Source organism: Lontra canadensis, unplaced genomic scaffold (genome assembly GCF_010015895.1).
Source record: "Lontra canadensis isolate GAN:19392208 unplaced genomic scaffold, GSC_riverotter_1.0 scaffold57, whole genome shotgun sequence".
Lineage (NCBI taxonomy): Eukaryota > Metazoa > Chordata > Mammalia > Carnivora > Mustelidae > Lontra > Lontra canadensis.
Window position 1 is genome coordinate 6,049,565 of NW_022631051.1, and position 17,243 is coordinate 6,066,807.

At 44.0% G+C, this 17,243-nt stretch overlaps 1 protein-coding gene across 2 annotated transcripts; it reads left to right on the forward strand.

The window, feature by feature from the left end:
- The first annotated feature begins 14,774 nt into the window (after positions 1–14,774).
- TXNDC2 (thioredoxin domain containing 2) lies at positions 14,775–16,832 on the forward strand. 2 transcript variants are annotated; one of them, XM_032875764.1, is made up of 3 exons: positions 14,775–14,936; positions 15,260–15,480; positions 15,526–16,832. In XM_032875764.1, exons 1-3 carry the CDS (start codon positions 14,846–14,848, stop codon positions 16,780–16,782), a joined length of 1,569 nt encoding a protein of 522 aa, XP_032731655.1. In that variant the 5' UTR covers positions 14,775–14,845; the 3' UTR covers positions 16,783–16,832. The 2 variants fall into 2 exon arrangements, with proteins under 2 accessions (XP_032731655.1, XP_032731654.1); XM_032875763.1 differs by having other exon boundaries at positions 15,260–16,832.
- The last annotated feature ends 411 nt before the right edge of the window (positions 16,833–17,243 follow it).

Genomic DNA, 17,243 nt, shown 5'->3' on the forward strand with positions numbered 1-17,243 from the left:
AGTTCTCAGTCCTCTTTTTGGGAGGCTGGTGGGAAGCTAGTGCTGGGCCACCTTACCCAGGTTGTGCCTGCATGCGAGCTGTCTCAACTTCCCATAGTCCAGTGCTGTAGGAGTGAGGAGAGGCAGGCCATAAATTCATACTAGCTTTGTCAGGGCTTAACTTTTTGAGTTCCAAAATCCTTTGCATACATGCAGACTTCATTGTCCTGACTGGGGTGCCTTTGAGAGTGAAGGGGATGTGGTTAATATCAAGCTGGAACAAGAGGATTAAGTTGCATAGTCTCAGGAACACCAGGACATATGGTCATTCTGGTCCAGCTCTTACCCATCTAGCAAGGTGGAAGGTGGTATTTGAGAGGTGGGGCAGAAAACTCCGTTTCTGCATACGTAGCTCATCATAGCTGTACTGGTAAAGTCATTGATCCATCCATCCATTCAAGAAGCATTTGTTGGGGCTGCCTGGGTGGCTCAGTGGGTTAAGCCTCTGCCTTCAGCTCAGGTCATGATCTCAGGGTCCTGGGATCGAGTCCCGTTTCGGGCTCTCTGCTAGACAGGGAGCCTGCTTCTTCCTCCCTCTCTCTCTCTCTCTCTCTCTCTGCTTGCCTCTCTGCCTACTTGTGATCTCTCTCTGTCAAATAAATAAAATCTTTAAAAAAAAAAAAAAAGAAGAAGAAGCATTTGTTGAGGGCCACTATGAGCCAGTGCTGAATGAGCCTTCTGTGCCCCAGCAGATGTATGCAATTTTCAAGCTTACAAAGGATGAAACAAACATAAGGGAAAAGACAAAAGAACCAGGAATGGCAGGAATGAGAAGGAGACGTTCCTTTAGGGGTAGACAGGTCAGCCTGACTGGGAGGGGCCCAGCAACCACATCGGTAGGAATCAGTCCACCCCTCACCCATCATAAGATCCTGAACAAGTTACCTGGTTTCTCTGAGCCTCAGTTTTCACCTGTCAAATGGGGATAGTGTCCACATCATAGGTTTGATGTCAACATTAAGCAAAATTGTTATATGAGGCGCTTAGCCCAGACAACCTCGGGGCCACAGTTATGCCATTGGCTTGGACCTTTGCCCTCGATTTGTGATGTGACCTCCTAGTTGCAACTTGCTTATTTTGGTTCCTCTCCTTGGAGGAAGCCAACTCCTCGCTGGGCTGGGCAAGGAGCTCCATCCCAGCACGCTGAGATCATGACCAGAGCCCAAAGCTAGACTCTGAACGGATGGAGCCCCTCAGGATGCCCTGTCTTAGCAACTTTCAAATTCATGATCCAGCACATAAACTATAGTCACCATGTTGTACCTGATATGCTCTGGACTTAACTTCTTTTACAACTGGGATTTTTAGCTTTTGATCCCCTTCTGTCTTCTTTCTCTGCTCTCATTAGAAGCACTGTAAATACAAAGCATGAATGAAAGGAGTTTTACCTTCATTGAATACTTGCCGTGAGCTAAATACTTCCAAGTTGTATCTCATTTCAGCCATAAAACAAATCTGGTGCGGGGGAGCGGGGGCGCGGTTGCTGCACTGTTGTTCTCCTCTGTGTGGAAGGAACACGGGGCGCTTTGCTGACTCTCAATCTTGTGGTTCCTGGCGAGGAACTTCTATCCCTGCGGAGGCCCGGCTCTCGCGAGGAAGTGGGGGGCTGGGCAGCTCTGGGTTAAGCAGTTCAGGCCAGAAGGGCCGAATCACTCCATTAGCGAGATGTGCTGGTTTCAAGGAACTATCATCTGGTCCCAAAGTGCACGTGGGACTCTCCTTGACCCACCGCTCCCGCAGCTTGATGGATGTTCTCCGTATCCCTGACCTTGATGTTGACACCATTTGCTCAGCCCTGACCGAAGTTCTTAACGGGCTTTTTGAAATGACTCTGGCATCAGGGTCCCGCAATTTTGCTGCGGCAGAACACGCGTCCGAGGACCCAGAGCCAAGCCTGGGTGACCCGAGGCCGACCAGCCTCCTCTGCTCTTCCTCACCTCGCATTTTCTCTCGATGGGTACCTAATTCACTCTCCTTTCATTGTCCTTTGGAAAAGGATCCCAACTGGCTTCTAAAGCATGTCCCACAATTTTTCTTTCTTCTGTCTGAAAGTCCTCCTGTGCTGATTCCCACCCGACATTAACTGACACATACCCATAAACCTCTTCTAGAGGTGCTCAGGTGCCCTCCATTTCCTCCCCCCTTAAACTCCTCCCTCTCTCCTCCACACTGATGAAATCCTTAAAAGAGAATCTTGATTCATTCACTTCTCACCTCAATTTAGAATTGGGCCTCTATCCTTCCTTCCGCACTTTCAAAGTGATAGGTATACAGAGGGGCCACCTCCCTACTTGCCTCTATCTCCTCATTCTCTCCCTGCATCCCTGCAGGAACTTGAGGCTCTGGTCTCTCCCCTTGCCCCCCTCCTGCGGTTCCCTCCTTCTCTGGCCTGGGCTCTATGCTTCCGGCAACTTCCTTCACGCACCTGTTCATTTCCCTTTGCTCAATCTTCTTAGACTCCTAGCTGCTTAACTGCAGGTAGGTCCTGCAAACAGGCTCCCGATGCCGCTCAGATCATCCCCCTTATTATGATCTCATCCAGTCTGATGATTTCGACTTTCAAACTGTGGTCTGGCCTGGCTTCTTTCCGGAGACGGGAACTTGACTCTCAGGGGCATGGTGGGGGCACAGGTGGGTATCCCGCCCCAGGTCCCTCCTCCCCACCCCCCCCATCAGGCTGCCAGGAGCGTCCTCAGCCTGGTTGCCTGTCGCTGCCCAAGATGCAGTCCCTCGGTGGCTCAGACTTCAAATGTGAGAGTCTGTGTCAGCTTCTCCTAGGCGTTTGTCAAACGATGGAAATTCTATTTCTGGAATTTCTCGAACATTTTGAACCCTCTTTCCCCTCTCCGGCGGTGGGTGATATATTCTGTCTTAACTATTGCCACGGCTCCTTAGCTGATCCCTGAGGTCTTTGGCCCACAGGTCTGTTGTTGAACATGCTGACTGCGAATTTGCTGAAGTACGGATCGGATTATGGCATCCCCTCAGAACTTTCTGTAAGTCCCTACTGCAAATACAGTGAAAATCCCCAGTGTGTGAGCTGTGCTGAAATAGTGCTCTGGTTTGGGCTGGGCCTCAGTTTCTCCCTGGCAGGGGCTGGGGCGGCTCCCTCCTGCTTCACTACATGGTTGCTGGGTGGCTCTGCTCCTCTCTCCTGGCTTCTAGGAGCTTTCTCTCGGCTCCCCCACCAGCGAGTAACAGATCTTCTTCTCTGTGGAGTTTGGGGTAGCAGGTTAGCCTGTAAGTTAAAGTCAAGCCGTGCTTGCTCTTGGTAAACACATGGTATAATGATCACTGTATATTATATGTAACTGATCAATCTCTGAACTCTGCCTCTGAAACTCATGATACACTGTTTGATGATTAATTGAATTTAAATAAGATTTTTAAAAATTTAAAAAAAAAAAGGAAAGAAGAAAAACTCACAAGCGAGGTTTCCTTGAGTGTTTGGTACATTGCACACCAGGCTAACGACGGGAGAGGCCAAGGCAATCTCTCTTATCTTTAAGAAGTTTACACTTGGATTAGGCAGGATTTATGGATTTATGCCACATGACATCATTTCACTCAATGTGTGATGCTGACAGGAAGGGCTGGGTGGCCAGGATGAAGTGTGGGGTGTGACATTTTAAATCTTTTTTCGTTTAAACATTTATTTTCCGGGTTTTGATTTTGTATATGGTATGGATGGTTTGGAAAAGTCTTATAGGAATAGTTCCTTTTACCACTCTCCTGTTTCTTTATTCAGAAGCCAAGGCAAGGATGACGGTCTGCCAGTTGCTAGTAAAGATAATTTTAGCAAAAATCTTTTTTTTAAGTTAATGGTTTTCATGTAAACCTTCTTCAGTGGTTTCTTACTATACATGCTGAAATCCATCATGCTTTTATCCATCCATTCACTGAGTGCCCCGGAATGCCACAGTCACATATGGTGACAATGAGCTTGGGTCCTTCCCAGGAAGGTCAGCGCTGTGACCCTGAGCATCAAAGCCACAATTCATGTGCCAAGAGATGTTCAATGGAAATGGTTGCTTTGCTCTGTTATGCTGGGGGTGTTATTTTTACAGCTATGCTCTGGGGTCTGCTAACCTGCTTGTCTCTAGCAGGTGGGTGTTGGGAGAATCAAAGAACCAAGGGCAGAGAGCAAAGTCCCTGCACTAGGAGTGAGGAGCTGGGTCATCTGCATTTTTAAAAATTTCTTAAGCAACCTATTGATATTAAAATACCATCAAATTGACAACTCACCTGAATCTTACCAAAACATCTCTGAACACTTTTCTAATAAACATTCATACAGGAGAGCTTTAAATATTATACCAGAAGTCTTTCCAACCACAAAAATGTTGGAGGTTAAATATTAGGACAAAGGGACTGAGTGAAGTCACTAACCCACTCTTCCTTGAGCAAAACATAGGTATCACTGTAATTAGAGCTGATGAGGAATGGGTAGGGTACTGAACTCAGAGAACCAGGTACAAAGGGCATGAGATCCACAACTTAGATAAAATACTGATTGTTCGTGACAAAACCTCTGTGTGACCAGTCATTTGGAGGTGGAAAAGAAGAGCATTCACACTGAATTAAAAAAAAAAAAAAAAGCTTTTTCCCATTAAAAATGTCCATTCTTGGCTTTTTGGGTAATCTAGAAAAATAGAAGGTATTGTGAGCAATTTATTAGTCTAGGCTGACATTCAAGGCACTTGGAATTTTTTTTTAAGATTTTATTTTTTTATGTAATCTTTACACCCAAAGTGGGTGTTGATCTCACAACCTGAGATCAAGAGTCACCTATTCCACCAACTGAGCCAGCCAGGCCACCCCAAAGCACTTAGTATGTTTTAGGAGTTTGTGTTTGTTATTATGTCACTGACAAACTAGGTAAAAAATAATTTTCTAATAGATGTGCAAATGGATTTATGGCTCTATTTGTTTCATGTGAGTCCATAATAACATCTTTCAGATTTGGGGGATCGTCTAAAGGAAAGTAGGGTATGGTAGGTGAACCTAGTAAAACTGAAGAGAAACTGAGTCTAGCTCTGTGTCATGACTTGCCCAACTGACTACTTTCTGATCTCCTTCGCAAAAAATACTTAAATGGCAGTCACATCAATGACAAAAAAAAAATAGGATGGAAATATGAAATGTAGATAACTTTACACTCAGAGCAGTCCCTGCTGAAATAAAGGCTTCTATGAAGATAAGCATTCTTATATTTTAGTGGCGAGCCCACAACCACACTTTGTTGATCTGATTACAAAATAATTCTTGAGGCACCCGGGTGGCTCAGTCAGTTAAGCATCTGCCTTTGGCTCAGGTCATGATCTCAGGGTCCTGGGATCCAGCCCTGCATCAGGCTCCCTACTCAGCAGGGAGTCTGCTTCTCCCTCTCCCTCTTCCTGCCATTCCCCCTGCTTGGGCTCTCTCTCTCCCTTTCTCTGTCAAATAAATAAATAAAATCTTAAAAAAAAAAATTCTTTTTTGGGGGACTGTTTGACATTTTTTATTTTTCAAATTTAATTTAATTTTTTTGTGTGTGTTCCAAAATTCATTGTGCACCACACCCCATGCTCCATGCAATAGGTGCCCTCCTTAATACCCACCACCAGGTTCACCCGACCCCCGCCCCACCTCCCCTCCAAAACCCTCAGTTTGTTTCTCAGAGTCCACAGTCTCTCATGGTTTGTCTCTTAATGAAGAATGACTCTGTGACGAACACTTCTCTCTTAAAGCAATATTCTCTATCAGTTAATAAGTACATTATTAGAACCACATAAAACGGTAGTTGAAGCTTCCAGTTAAGTCCCTGCAGAGGTGTCTGTTCTCCAGGAGCTGACATGTCAGTGCAGCATGAGACACCTGCACGAGGGACGCCATCGTCACCACCCACCGAGGCCCTCGTCCAGTCGCTGTCCCACCTCTTTATGTAAAGTCTTACAAATATAGAACATCTCAAAGATTTACGCAGCAAACCCATGTGTGTGTGCCCGCCATCCAGAGTTAGCAAATATGAACACTTTCTTTATAAGCATTGGTGATAGACATGTTCACACATATTTAATTAAGCAAAATGAAATTGAATATAACAGGAAAAGCTCAAGTCCCTTTTAATCTTCTTTCCAGACCCATTTCCCTTCTCCCTTCACCCGCTCAAAGCAATTAGAATAGTGAGTGTTGTAGATAGCCTGTGAGCCAAGTTTTCCCTTTATTTTGTACATTTACACATATAAATGCATATATACAGATATGTCTGTCTAAATAAATTGTATTGCTTCCATTTTGGACTGGAAACCCCATTTTATGGCCTATGTTTTTCTCCTTACAATAAAAGCTCTAAGGAGGTAGCCACAGGGTCTGCTCACCTTTTTATCCCTGACGTGTAACCTCATTTGTATCCTGTGTAAATACTCAACAAAAGTTGTTGAACTGACTAGTATCTGCCGGTATATTATGAAATATTATGAAGTGGCATTCATGGTGTTTTCACTATGGTAGGTACACACACATGCACACACATACACATACACACACAAACACACACACGCACCCAGATCCCCAGAAGAGTTCAAATAGCATTTCTCTGGCCATGGAGCTCCTTCTTCTAGCTCCTTCCTTCCTACTTCTGTATGCCCTGCCCCTTTCACATGCCTATCCACTTTTCCCCTCCCTTGTCCTGCTCTAGCCCCCTCTGACCATCTGAGCCTAGGCACCTAAGACCCTTGGGAGTCTGCCAAGACTGCCTTCTTCCATTATGGCCACCAGAGGCACCGTGGCAAGACCATCTAGCTGATTCTTTCTGAGTGCCCACTCTCTGGAGCTCTAAATGCTCCGAAAAGACAGCGTGAACCCCGCTGTAGAGGGAAACTCCGTCTCCCTACTCCCTCCTGTTGATTCCTCAGTTAAGCTGCTTTGTGCAGGTCCCTTTTCAGCTGTACAGGATGCACGGAAGGGGTCTCTCTTCCTGTCTCACTTCCCCAGAATACCAGTTCTTTCTTGCAAAAACAGTCACGAAGTCAGTGTAGACCAGTACTCCTAACTCCATCCCGGAGGGGTGCCCAGGGCTACCCTTGGTTAGGGTTGAAGACTCTACAAACAAAACTTTCTTCTGCTCAAACGTATCATCTCTTGTAAGAGACACTGCCAACACCAGGCTCCACGCACAGCCTGTCAACACCCACCTCTATTCTCAAATGACCACTTCCTACAAACACCTGCTTTTCTCTCAGGTGGCTGCAGGGTGTACATGGAAAGGAGAAGTGCTGACTTACTTCCCCTGGAAAAAGTACTCAGAAGGAAGGAAGGAAGGATCCCTTGAGATATGCTCTGTGCTCTCCTTCAGTCCCCAGAGAGAGCGAACCTTAATGGTCACAGTGACAGCTGGCTTAATTACCTCCCCACCGCCCCACCAGCGTCTCCTGAGATCACCTTCCAAATAAACTACCTGCACTCAAAGTCTTAGATCTGCTTCTCACAGTTTCATTAAAATGCATTATTACCGGGGTGCCTGGGTGGCTCAGTGGGTTAAAGCCTCTGCCTTTGACTCAGGTCATGATCCCAGGGTCCTGGGATCGAGCCCCGCATTGGGCTGTCTGCTCAGCAGGGAGCCTGCTTCCCCCTCTCTCTCTTCCTGCTGCTCTGCCTACTTATGATCTCTCTTTCTGTGTCAAATAAATAAATAAAATCTTTAAAAAAATAAAAATAAAATTTAAAAAAATGCATTATTACCTATTTGGTGATCAAAAGGAACCATCAACACAAAAATCAACATGGGGGATCTTACATGTATATTGTTAAGTGAAAGGAGTCGATCTGAGAAGGCTATATATGATAGGATCCCATTTATATGACATTCTGGAAAAGGCAAGACTATAGAGACAGATCAGTGACTGCCAGGAATTTGCAGTAGGGTGGGAGTTGACTAGGTGAAGCACAGGACTTTTTTTTAGAGCTGTGAAACTATTCTGTATGGTACTATAGGGATGGATAATAATACTACCCATTTGTCAAACCTAGGACTCTGCAGCACAGAGTGAACTTAATGTATGCAAATTGGGGGGGGGCAATGACCCAGATGGCAGGGGATCCCAGAGTGAAATGCAGAATGTGACAAAAGAATATACCTATTACCTATTACAAATGTATGGTATAATTTCACTGAAGGGGTGGGGGAACAGAGAGGCTTGACCTAAATAACTTCAGAAATGACTAGAAATGATAAGCCCAAAGACAAAAAGAACTGTACGTAAGGAATGTGCTCTAGGTGATGCAGTCGTTAATCGTGGAGGGACAGGTGAATTATCCTGAAACCATTCTACCCATGTGCTGGAACTGAACGAACAAGTAAATGAATGACAGCCAGTGGGAACCAAGTCGCTTTTGGAAGAGAAGTTAACAGACAAGCTTGGAGGAAATGCTACAATGTACCATGTGGGACTGAATCAAAGTCAACTCATATTTAGCTTAATACAGATACTGACGTAGAAATAACTGCATATGTGTGTGTATGTACAGGTTAGCTACATCTGTATATAGTTCCTAGTTATGCTCACTAAGTCTAAAGGTAATGGCACCCAGTATCAATGAGCACACTTGGCTCAGATTTTGTTTTCTAAATACCATTCTCCAATAAGAGGAAGCAGGGCTCATTACATAAATGGGTGATTCTAGGGATATGGCTGGGAATCTTTAGAATGAGCCTAGAGCACCTTGTAGTGCCCCAAAGTAAGGAAGTGCTCAACAGAGCAAACCACAGGCATGTGTACAATAAAAGGACACAGGAGCCATCTGAAAGAGTTCTCAATGGCCAAATCTGGAACAATTTGAGCAAAAAATAAATTTCGTAGTACTGAGTTATGATCCAAGTATAAAATAAATGTCCAGGGGCACCTGGGTGGCTCGGTAGGTTAAGCTTCCAACTCTTGATTTCAGCTCAGGTCAGTATTTCAGGGTCATGAAGTTGAGCCGTGCAGCGGGCTCTCACTGGGTGTGGAGCCTGCTTAAGATTCTCTCTCTTCCTCTCCCTCTATCCCTCCCTTGCTCGCTGCCTCAACAAAATAAATAAAAATAAAATAAATGTCCATGAGTCCATACTAGTGTAAATAAATTATTGAACAAATAAATAAATGGAGGATGGGAGAGACAAATCTCTCAAACAGAAAAATTCCCAATAATTTATGTAGATTCTCCTCCCTCAAGGAGATGGGGCATGCCTTGAGTTTGGGCTTTACACAGTGACTTCCTTCCGAAGAGTACACTAAGGAAAGTGGAGAGAGAGTAATTTTATAGCAGAGGAGCCTGACAATCACTACCTTAGCCAGGCGATCAAGGTTAACATCATCAGTGATAAGTCACCCTGATAACACTTTGAAATATTATCCCTTGATATGCTTAATTAATAATAAAGTGATTAAAATGGTACTTTACCTCTGTGGTCTTCCTCGCCAAACCAAAACATATAACCCTGGTCTGAGAAGAACACCAGACAAATCCCAGATTGAGGGACATTGTCCAAAATACATGACCAGTACTTCCTCAAACCTTCCAAGGTCGTGAAGAAAAAAAGTCTGAGAAACTGACAGCCCAGAGAAGCCCAAGGGGACATGACAACCAAATGCAATGTGGGATCCCGGAACAGAGAAAAGGAGGGAAAAGCCAATGAAATCTGAATCAAGCATAGCCCTTTAGTTAACAATAACATATCAGTATTTGTTCGTAGTTGTGACAAAGGTCATGTAAGAGGTTAATAAGGGAAACTTGGTGTGGAGTATGTGAGAACCCTTTGCACAATCTTGGCAAGTTTTCTGAAGATATAAATCTATTATAAAATTTAAAATTTATATAAAAATGCATTCTTGTGCTAGAAGACTGTCTTCTCTCCTGGAATAAAAATCAGAAAGTATATAAGAGGTAAAGATGCAGAGAATCGGGGCTCCTGGGTGGCTCAGTAGGTTGAGCATCCGCCTCTGGGTCCTGTCATGATCCCAGGGTCCTGGGATCGAGCCCCACGTCAGGTTCCCTCTCCTGTGGGGAAATTGCTTTTCCCTCTCCTTCCTGTTCACACTCTCTCTCATTATCTCTGTCTGTCTCTCTGTCTCAAATAAATAAATAAATAGAATCTTTGGGGAAAAAAAAAAAGACACAGAGAACCCTCTCATGCTCCAGTTTTTACTGTGATTAGTATAGAGAACTTGTGATTAATAGAGAGAATCTTTTACTTCCAAATCTTATATTGAAAATATGATTTCTAGCAGAGTTCTTACAAAATTGCACAAAACGTCTTATTTTGTATCTTATGGTGTTTTAGTGTTGATTCATACTAAATTTCCTCACTTTCTGTCACCTATCCATTAATGATATGATAAATAACTAAAAGAGTCTGAATATAGGGAAAATGTTTTTTATTATTCCATAGTAAGTTGGTGGTCAGTTTGATACATGCAGTGTATAAAAAAATTAAAACTCTGGCACACCTGGGTGGTTCAGTCGGTTAAGCGTCTGACTCTTGATTTCAGCTCAGGTCATGATCTCAGGGTCGGGAGATTGAACCTTGCATCTAGCTCCACTGGGTGTGGAGCCTGCTTAATATTCTCTCCTTCTCCCTCCGCACTTCACTACTTTCTCAAAAAAAAAAAAAAAAAAGAAAAGAAAGAAAGAAAAAAGAAAAAGAAAAAAAAGAAAGGAAGGAAGAAATTTAAAGCTCTAAGTGTCTATACATGATTCTTTTTACCATCTGTCTGAGATGGCTAACTTTTCAATAAGTTAGCCAAAGGAATGACCTACAGACTGACTTCTCTCCAAATTATTGGGATTCTTATTGAATTAAATCCTGGAAAGTTTTAGCACTATTATTGTTATGGGTTTTATTATTATCATCATTTGGGACTGTGGAGGAGGCAGTCTTAGAATCAGAAGCTCAGTAGTTTATAAACAAATATACCACGAGAAGTGAAAATCATAAAAGACAAAACTGATGGATTTAACTACACAAAAATGGAAGCATCTGTATGTTGTTCCCAAAAAATCACAAACAAAATTAAAAGACACACAGAGAAAGACTGTGATAACTGGCAAAATGTTAAGGGAATGGACATGTATGGAGCGACCTCCCCATTAAGAATGATCAAACGAGGCTGGAGGCTGTGATACCACAGTTTGCAAAGGAAGAAATGTAAGCTAATGATTAAAATGTACACAAATTCAACTTAATAAGGAAATGCAAATTAAGATATTAATGACATAACTTTCTTTGTCCATCAAATTGTACTTTCATACCTTGCTGATAGTTACAGATTGAAACAGAAGTCTTTAAAATGTCTACCAGTTGATTTAGAGATTCCATTTCTAGAATTTTATTCTAAGAAAAGAATTAAGAATAATTGAAGACTCTGAAAAACAACCTGAGGGTTTTGAAGGGGCAGGGGGTGGGAGGTTGGGGGAACCAGATGGTGGGTATTAAGGAGGGCACATATTGCATGGAGCACTGGGTGTGGTGCAAAAACAATGAACAGTGTTACACTGAAAAGAAATTTAAAAATTTAAAATAAAAAAGAATAATTGAAGACATTTATCCATAAATGCTTCTTTTTATATTGGTTATAATAGCAAATAGTAAAAATAGCCTTTATGTCCATCGATAGGAAACTGTTTAAATTGTAGGTTGTCCATTTAAAGGAACACTCATCAGTCATTAAAATGATTATTTAGGCCAGGGATTGGCTAACTGTGTCCATTGGCCAGCTGCCTGTTTTTGTAAATAAAGTTTTATTAGGACATAGCCATGCCCATTTGTATGGCTGCCATATTAGCTTGCTAGAGCTGTCATACAACTGACTGGGTGACTTAAACCACAGAAATGTATTTTCTCACTGTTCTGGAAGTTAAAAATCCAAAGTCAAGGTGTCCACAGGGGATGTTTTTTCTGAACACCATGAGGAAAAGATCTGTTTCAGGCCTCTCTCTTTGCTTTGTTGATGTCCATCTTCTGCATCTTCGTGGTGTCTTATCTCTATACTTGTCTGAGTATATTCTGAGTATATTCTCTATTTTGTGTCCAAATGCCCCCTTTCTCTAAGAAGGCTAGTGAGATTTGAAGAGGAGCCCACCCTAATCCAGTATGACCTCATCTTAACTAATTACATCTGCAATGACCCTATTTCGAGAAAAGGTCACATTTGGAGGTATTAGGGGTTAAGGCGGCAACATAGGAATTTTGGGAGGACATCTTTCAATCTGCAACAGCTGTTCGCAAGCTACAAATGCAGAGTTGAGTGGCTGTGACCAAGACCATGAGATCTGCAAAGTCTAAAGCTGTCCCTTTTCAGGAGAAGTTTGCGAACCTCTGCTATAGGTTTTGCTGTGGAGAAGATTCAGAATATACTCCTCAGTGAAAAGGATTACAAAAGTACCTTCTGGAAAATTATCTCATTTAAAAAGATCTGTGTGTAAATATGAGAAAAGCAAAGGATATATATCACCATATTAATAGGGGTGATCCTTGAAGATGGGCACTTGGAATAATCCTTATTTTCTCTCAACTTCTGTTCCTAATGTTTCTATTATGAACATGTATTATTTTTGTAATTATAAAACCAAAAAATCTTACGCCAGCATAATGTGTGAAAAGACTAGACTGCTATGCTGTTTTTGTAAGCTCAGGGTAGAAATGAATTTCCACACGGGATTTATTCCAGCTTCTTGTGTGTTTCCCTGCATTGCAGAGCCTGGAAACCTGAAAGCCACACTTTTTGTGCACCTTTTCCCTACCCTCTGGGGGTTTTGAGTTCAAAATAGATTGTACCAGTAGATGGACCTGCATGAGAAGAAAGCCATCACCTTGCAGATTTGCCCCTCTCTGCCGGAGTTCAGCTCTAGCTCTGAGCTAAGAGGGGGTTTGGGACAGTGGCTTTCTCCCTCCTGGATTGCAGCTAGAGCAGGAAGTTCTTGGAGTCAATGACTTTCTGATTCCCTGCCTTCCTGATATCATGCAGACCGCAACCTTCTGGCAGCCCAGTTCTGTGATGCTGCTCATTGTTCTAGAAATTATTCCAGGACACCTAGCCCAAAGGTGGGCTTTCCGGCTATTTTATAATTAGACGAATCTTTCTATGCCTAAAAATAGCTGACTTATTGTCTCCATGACAGAGCCACAACTGACATAAGGGTTCGTGAGCAATTTGGGGACCGGCTTGGGCTAAAAGGGGAAAAAAAAGTATTTTCAAGAGAAAATACATTTTATGACAAGTTGAATGAAGACTATTAAGAGGCATCGATATTTCAAGTTGCTTGAAATGCATCTGAATTGCAGAATGAAGAGTAGAAATGACTGGAACCATTCTGCCAAATCTAAAACACAGCTTAGATCCCCCAGATTTAAGCACAACAGGGTCACAGATCCCCTCACTTTTATGAAGATATGCAAATAGAATGTGGCTTTAAAATTGTTCTACAGTGAATCTACTTTCTCCATGAGCCCTAGGTCTAGGGAATTTGTGGGGGAATGTTGAGGGGTGGGATTTAATCTGCCTATTTGTGAAATTTCAGCCTGATGAACACTTTCTCATTCTGGTAGCAGCTCAATCTTTCCCATTCCTCCACTTTCTCCATAATATTTGGGTGCACAGGGTCATGGGGCCTGGTTGTGGCCCAGCCATCTGCCTCTGGTTTCCCATGTCAAGTGGCTAGTCTGGCCTGGTCCCTAGACTGAGGACAGCTGAAGACCACTGGTCCCATCGAGGAGGTGGGCCCCCATGTTCTTACCTACTGGTTGAGCCTGCGACTCCAGTTCTTGCCTCTGGTCCCAAATCCCCTTTCATGGTGGCTTCTTTCTTCTTCCTTGAGGTCTCTGTAGGTCAGCTGGTCTTCCCAGGACTCTCACAGCCCCACTCCAGGCTGTGCAGGATTTCCAGATCCTTGGCTTGCACATAGCAGGCTATGCGGCCAGGAGCCTGCCCCAGGCCCTAGAACTCAGTCATGCCCTCTGCCGGGGGCCCCTAGCTGCCATGTTGGTTTGGAGTTCACAAGGATGTGGGCTCTTCCTGGCCTCCAAAATGGAACTCAGGCAAATACTCCTCTGCTGTCAGCTTTCCTCTGAACACATCTAACCTGGGTCCATGCTGAGGTTTCATTCTTGCAGAGGGAAGGCCAGGACACAGGTATCTGTCCTCTCAGATTCCCATCTATTTGGATGGAAGGTGTGATGTTTTCACTTCTCAGTCAGGGAATCTCTCCATGTTATCATCTACTCCCTTCCAAATAACTCAATAGGACACCTGACAGGCAGGCAGGACTTTGTAGAGGAGAGTAACATGATTAGGAGGAGACACTATGATGGTTAGAGTGATGCGTCAGAAAGAAAGCTGGGGCTGAAGAATCCTAGAGGGAGGCTGTAGGAAAGATGGTTTCAAGTTACCATCCTTTGGCAAACAGAAGAGTTCAGTGTAGTTTGCAGAGGGCAGGCTTGGAACCCGCCCATCTACTGGCTTTGTGAGCTTGAGCAAGTTACATAACTTGCCCAAGGCTCAGCTTTCTTATTTGTAAAGTGAGGATCATAATGGTACTTACCTCAGTGGTCTGCTATGTTATAGGAAATAATGCCTGTGAACACACAGCAGGCACCGGGCAAGGCCAACACCCAGCTCGGCCTCCAGAACCAAGGCTGTCATGAAACTCTCAACTACTAGGGAAGACCAGTTATAAGCACGACCCGCCTGTAAGTTGTTCCTCTTTGTGTGATGTAGGTTGGTGAGTTTGGAAGAAGTTGAAGGGTACCACCTCGTCTTCACTGTGAGACATGCGTGAAGTATGAGTGGGTATGGACAAGGAACTGGAAGTGGAAAGTGATAGAGCGGGAGCCCCGGAAGAACTGGAAATGAGTCCAGAGAAACAAGAAGCAGCCAGTCAAGGTGATGCTAATGGTGAGTGGGAGGGAGGAGGGTCAACTTAGGCACCCACATGCTTAGGGAGGAGGCAACAGGATTGAAGCAGAGAAAAGTTGTAGTGTTTAAAGAAAAACAGCTTTATATAAAGATATGTGTAATCACATACTGCCTGGCCTTCTGTTGAATGTGATTATGCGAGTTGATATATCATTCATAAAACTACATTTGTGAGCTCTAAGAACGACGTGAGTCTTCCCTGGAGTATGTGATAAGAATTTGTGTGTGTGTGTGTGTGTGTGTGTGTGTGTGTGTGTTCTGTATTTTTATTTATTTATTTTTTTGTTCAGAAAGTCCACTATTACAGGGTCTGTCCAGTCATGTGACTCCGTTGGTCCCAGAATTCTTGGACCCAGCACATATCCAGGAGGTGGCCTTGGCCCACGAGGACAACAACATACAATACCTGCCTGCAGTGGAGCCCAAAGGTCCACAGCCCAAGGACATATTCCCACCTGTACAGGGAAGTAACATCTCCAATTTCTCAGCAAAAACCATACAGCCCAAGCAGGCTGACATCCCCAGTTTTTCAGCAAAGCCCATCTTGCCCAAGCAGGCCGACATCCCCAGTTTGTCAGCAGAAACAATGCCACCCAAGCAGGCTGATACCCCCAACTCCCCAGAAAAAATTATCCCGCTCAAGCAGACGGACATCTTCAATTTCTCAGCAAAACCCATATCACCCAACCATGTTGAAACTTCCAGTTTCTTAGCAAAAATCACCCCACCCAAGCAGGGCGATACACCCAATTCCCCAACTAAAACCACCCCATACAAACAGACTGATAGCCTCAATTCCCCAGCAAAAACCACCCCACTCAAGAAGTCTGACACCCCCAATTTTTCAGCAAAACCCATCCCACCCAAGCAGGCTGACACCCTCCATTCTTCAGAAAAAAATATCCCACCCAAGCAAGATGACATCCCCAATTCCTCAGAAAAATTCATCCTGCCAAAGGAGGATGGCATGTCTACTTCTTCAGAACAACACATCCCACCCAAGAAGGGTGACACCATTTCCCCAGCAAAATCCATCCTGCCTAAGCAGGCCAGTAGCCACAAGTTCTTAGCAAAATCCATTCTGCCCAAGGGGGCCAACGCCCCCAAGTTTTCAGCAAGAACTTCCCAGTCTAAGCAGGTCAACAGCCCCAAGGTCTTAGCAAAATCCATCCTGTCCAAGCACAGCCACACTTCCAAGTCCTCAGATGAAAGCATCCTGCTTAGGGATAGTGACACCAAGTCGTCAGAAGATACCATCCACCCCAAGGAGGGAGATATCCTCATGTCCTTAGAGGAAAGCATCCTGCCCAGACAGGTTGACATCAAGTCCTCAGAAAACACCATCCACCCCAAGGAAGGTGACCTCCTCAAGTCCTCAAAAGAAACCATCCTGTCCAAGGAGGATGACATTCCCAAGTCCTCACAAGAAGCCATCCAGCCCACAGAAGGCAATGTCTTGGAGCTGTCACAGACAATGGAACTCCTGGAGGTGGACCTGGTGAAAGCGATCCTGAGCAAGGAGGAATTTGATTTGGCACTCAAGGAGGCCGGGGAGAGATTGGTAGCTGTGGACTTCTCGGCCACCTGGTGTGGGCCTTGCAGGACCATCAAGCCCCTTTTCCGGTCCCTGTCCTTGAAGTATGAGGATGTGGTGTTCCTGGAAGTGGACGCTGATGAGTGTGAGGAGCTGCTGAGGGACCTGGAGATCATTTGCATCCCAACCTTCCAGTTTTATAAAAACGAAGAAAAGGTGGGAGAATTTTGTGGTGCCGTTAAGGAAAAACTCGAAGCAAGCATTGCAGAATTAAAGTAATTGTGGACTCTGAAAGCACTGTTAACAGTCAGTTGGTTATAGTCTGTGGTTTTTTTTTTAATTTATTTACCAAAAGAGATGAGACATAAAGTGTCTGCTCATAAGTGATCAAGTATTAACTCCACCTTCTCAAAAATCAGTAAAGCACTAAAGCATCTTGTGACCATGTTCTCCTTGGTAGAAAAGTGTGATATTAGAATTTCCTTTGGTGGAGATTGGGAGCGCACCTGTCTCCTATTTTTTTGATCCTGATCTTTTTTGGAACTCGCCCTTGAAAATTCAGTTCACTTGGTGTTAGTGGCAACATTGGACGTTTAGACAATTCTGTAAAAGCATAGGATTTATAGATGGGTGGAGACTTCTTTTCTCATTTGGGGTTTCTGATAAGATGCTTCGGGAAAGAAAGAATTAGAAAGATTCACATGACCTACCTAACCTCCTCTAAGTGCAGGGAGTGCTCT